The sequence below is a fragment of the Morone saxatilis genome, unplaced genomic scaffold (genome assembly GCF_004916995.1).
Source record: "Morone saxatilis isolate NCDOM2014 unplaced genomic scaffold, NCSU_SB_2.0 Contig1, whole genome shotgun sequence".
Lineage (NCBI taxonomy): Eukaryota > Metazoa > Chordata > Actinopteri > Moronidae > Morone > Morone saxatilis.
The window spans coordinates 6,367,975-6,372,916 of NW_023339651.1; the positions used below are offsets into that span (position 1 = coordinate 6,367,975).

The 4,942-nt window shown below is 37.6% G+C and overlaps 1 protein-coding gene across 1 annotated transcript in view; it reads right to left on the reverse strand.

Moving 5' to 3' along the window:
• The window catches only part of LOC118333533, a 10,175-nt gene extending 5,979 nt beyond the window's left edge, over window positions 1–4,196 (reverse strand). The window contains 2 exon segments of the mRNA XM_035669227.1: window positions 3,561–4,092; window positions 4,095–4,196. Of these exon segments, the coding sequence (XP_035525120.1) occupies window positions 3,561–4,092; window positions 4,095–4,179 (617 nt within the window). The 5' untranslated portion in view covers window positions 4,180–4,196.
• Window positions 4,197–4,942: the final 746 nt, after the last annotated feature.

Consider the following 4,942-nt stretch of genomic DNA (forward strand, 5'->3'; position numbering starts at 1 on the left):
TAGCAGGACTTAGGGTCCTTGAGTGCTCCAGCATCCTCGTCATAGTGGGAGCGCATGAAGACATGGCATTGTGCAATCAGAGCAAATTGGTGGTCCACTATCAATTCGGTGGCATATAGGAGCAGCGAAAGTTTAACAGAGAAGAGGCAGTTTCTTTCTTCCTTCCCTTCTAAAAATATGTGTAATACCGACCAGGGTCAACGCAGTGTTCTTTGATTTACTACTTCACGGTTAGGCAGAGTTAAGATTATGTTGAGACAGATAAAAGGGCATAAGGAGCAATGAATTTGGTGGATGAGTGTTTAAGTGGTGCGTTTTCCCTCAGTTTGGTTTCTTTTCATGCAGAAAACAATGAAAGCACTTAACAATGCATCACTTAAATACCAGGTAATTTTATTCACTCAGCGGTTATTAATTAGATTTGTGTCCCAAAGAACTCTGGAGCAGTTCTGTGTAAAGGGGATCTGACCAACTACAGAGTGACTCCTTAAGTTGAGCTACGGCTTGGAGCTACCTAAGGCAGCGTTTTGTTTGCACTCTTATGGGAAGCACTATTACAAGTTTTTAAACTATTTCTTTGAAGTGCATTTCGACATTTGCCAGTAATAGTTTTGCCTTGTATATTGATGCAGTATATATCACAGTTATGAGCACAAGTGCAATCTTCAGCTTCATCTTAAGAATTCACAGCACTTTTTCTTCTCACAGAAATATGCACTGAGTCCAGAACACAGGACTTTCCTTCGCTGTATGTTACTCCGTTTTCTTTGATCCTGTCCAGACAGCATTGACAGTTATCAAGTAAACGTTTGTAAGTGCATGCGTAGCTTTGGTGTTATGCTGAAATTTCTCTTGTGCGACCACAACCAAGTGAACACCACTAAAACACTCTGGTTCAGACCAGAGCAAATTAACTATAGGTGTAAAATGCCCTTATTGCTAACTATAGTTTTATTTTATGCACTCAGTCCCCCATTTATTGAATGCAGCTCTGCACTGTGATTTGACACAGCCACTTGATGAACTACCTGCAGATAATACCTATCGACAGATTTTTCTCTCTGCTTCATTCACATTTATTGTAAAACTGTATAGGTGTATTACTGATCTGTAAGCTGCAGTTTTAATATGAAAAGTAAGTAAGGGAAAAAAACATAATAAAATACATTTGTGTGGTAGCTTCAAATATGGATTTGATTTATTTCATACATACAATCAAACAGTGCACACAGACATAGCCAGAGGAAAATGGACATATAAAGCAACTCATGATCCTTACCATTAACCTTGTTTTTAAAAAACAGATATTTTGTAGATTTTGGATATATGTTCATTGATATTTTTATACTTACTTACTTACATAATATACCTTTATTGGTAAATATGTATCAACGCTACATTTTACTACATCAATCACTACATGAAAGAAACTTGTGTTTCATGGCAATCGTTCAGGTAAAACAATATGATGGTAATTTGACAAGTGCCATAACCTTCCCAGCCTCCAACAATGTTTTCGTTGTGAGTTTTTATGAGGGATAGTTGTGGGGATTGCACTGTAAATATCAGGAAATAGTGAATGTACTATACTTGAAAATGTACAAAAACAGAGTAATTATGAGAGTCAGTCCGCTTGTATGCATCCATTAACATCATCAATTTGTATCTTTACATGATCACTGGTCCTTGTTATGATTTATCATAGTTTAACCATATTCAGGACATGATATAGAACATGAACATGGAACATATGATTTTTACATTATCCAGGTTACTGATCTTTTATGCAACAGTGTCTTTGACTTCTCAACATCCAAGAGTCCTGCTTTATAATTAATAAAGCATTTAGGCATGTCTTACAACTGAATAATTCTGCATTAAAGGTCCAGTGTGTAAGATTTTTGCTCTACTTTCATATTGTAGGAATGTTTTTATAATGTATAATTAACTGAAAATTAGAAAAATTGTGTTTCTTTTTCTCAGAATGAGTCGTTTTTATCGACAGAGGGTCTGTATATTGTCCTGAAGTATTTTCTTAAAAAAAAAAACAGTCAGTGTCAATCTGTTACAGATTTAGACAGACACACAAAACTGCTTGCATCATTCACTGCTGTTCATGTCCTATAATTAACGTAACTGGTCTTGCAGTTAATGAGAAGAACTGGTCCCCAGATGAGTGTCTTTCTACAGTCTGCCTATAGTCTTCACTCATTATCAGGTGTGAGTAGAGCAGAGTGAGCAGTTTTTATCTTAAAAATCGGATGCGCGCATTGAACAGCAGAGACAGAAGATTAAAAGTAGAAAAGTCCTCTGAAAATGTATTTAATTAATTATTTTTAAAAGATTTCTTCCTCCTCTTTGGTGCCCCTCCAGCTAGTGGCCCAATGGGCAACTGCCTAGCTTGCCTATTCCTCAAAACATTCCTCCTTAAAGTGCTTCTTTGTTCATTTTTATTCTCTTCACAGCTGATGTTAGAGGCTGTCCCATGTCCAGATGATGTGTGGTGGGTTTTCAGCCACATTGTTACTGTTTCTCTTGATTTCCACAGCTGATCGCTGTTTGGCTCGGAGGCTATGGTAGGAGGGAAAAAAAGAATCAGAATAATAAAAAAATACAAAAATGAAGTTATTTCCACATACATGTTTTATTTGCTCACATGCTGGATTTGTCCAAGAAGCCTGTTCCATGGACCACTCTCGCCTGCTCCACTCTCTCTCCAGCAGTCTCTTGCATGTGATCAGAGGATCAGATCCTGCGTCATCTTCACTTTCTACTTCAAGACTAAAACATCTTTTGAACTGGTCATCTTCATGTTGGTCCTCTGTTTGTTCTTCATCCCAATCTGAACCCTCAGACTTTTTCTCGTCATTACTCACTGGTTGGAAAATACAATATTCATGTGAGTGAACAAACTAATTGAAGATACTTCTAGAATTTATTTTAATGTATAGAAGTTATTGGACTTGACACACATGAGGGAAATGTAAAACTGCTTTGACTGCTTTAAATGTGAGTAACAGCTGACCATTTCTCTTAGCTTCTATTTGATATTTTTCATTTTTTATGAAAACTCCACATTATTAGAGGAGTGCATGGTGATTTGAGCCTGTGGGGAAGTTGAGCCAATTATTGTTTCAAGGCAACCATAATTGGTCATGTGACCACACATTTTAAAAGTCATAATTTAAGTGATTTTTCTATATTTAAGAAGTCCTGGTTCGTATGTCTGAACAATAATAGACAGGTTTGAATCTCACATATGTGTGAAAGTTACAATATGAGGATATACTGTTGGGATGATGTTAGCTCTAAAGTGCTGGATGGAACAAGTTGGTTTAAATAGCTGGGGTGGGGAAAAACGGAGAAATGGAAAGAGAGAAGAGACATTATCTGGTATTACACAAGAAGCATGCAATTAATATAATGAACAAACGGCACTAAAAAATCCTCATGCTGCAAGATTTAACTATTATTATCATTCATTTCTGCAAATACTGTATGGTGTGATGTTGATCATCCTAGTGGGACAATAATGTTCAGTAACTGTGTTTAAAAATAACTTAAATGTGTAATCTGTAAATGTCCCTGGATACTTACTGTTTAGTGGTGTTCTCATGCTTCCTGCAAGGATATGGTGTTTTTCCCAGTTCCTGCGATCCCATTCAATGTTGAGTTGTTCTGCGATCTCCTTGGCTGTGTTCTCATCTTTGTTTTCATCTGATTTGTCACTTCTGTCTTTCTGGGGTTGTGGAATATCTATGTCAGGGTAGGCACTGAGGTAAAAAGAGCTGTTTCCTGCCACCATCTCCTCCATCTTCTCCAGCAGCTCTGTTACCTGATCATCAGCTTCACTTGTGTTGTTGAGGACGTGATACCTGTTTCCACATTTCTCAATCAGCCAACGGAGAGGCTTCCCTTCACTTTCAATGTGCTGCTCAATAGTTTTGTCCCCCAAAGCGTCCCCGAATGTAAACAGCACGATTACATGTCTCCACACTCTCTGTCCGAGTATCCTCATGTTGCCCTCTATGACTCTTCTTTGTTCATTGGTAAACGATGTGTCAAGAGGCACTGCCAGCAAAATGACATTTGTGATGGTGAGCACATAGACACTCCTTTTAAAATCTCTGACTTCCAAAAGAGAAGGTGTGAATATCGCTGGGAAGGAATTTCCACCATCCAGGAGTGTCCACAATGACGACCTCCTCCTTCCCCACCTCACCGCTTTCTTTTTAAAGCTTTTATGTTTGTCACCAGAATGAAACACCTCAGCGCTCAGGATACTGTTCCCAGTGGCACTCTTCCCAGAAAAACACCCACCCGACCATTCAAGATCCTCAGGTTTGAGTGGATGGCTCTGTGGAACAGCACAGTTATTAGAAATCTTACTTTAAAGGACGAACTTCGTTTATGACAATTATTTTTGTCTTTTGGATTCTCATTTTAATTTCTGACAAATATGTAAGGTCAAAGGTCGACTTAATAGATGTTAAACTAAATTTTAAAAGATCTTTAAACGTGCTTTGAGATTTGATAATTGTGTTAATTATACTGTTACCAAATAAATAATTAAGAATTAACTTTCATGTTTAAATAATTTCTAGGAAGTCATTTGTATATTGGTTTTATTTGCAATGGTTCCAGCAACAGGTTACATTACCATAGAAGGATGACCCAAGAATTCTTCCCTTAACACTACATTTTATACAATCAACAAACTCAACTGACCTGGCAGGAGATTTCTGAGTTTTTTCCCTTTGTTGTTGTGATTGTAGAAGCAAACTCCTCAGCTTTTTTATCCACTTCCCTCCTCTTCAACTCAGCATTTGAAATCCGTGTGGCTGTCCATTTCATAACAACTGTTTTCTGCCCCATGGTGTCAATCTTGTCAAACAACTCTTTTGACTTGCTTACCATTGTCTTGTGCTCTCACAACGAACAT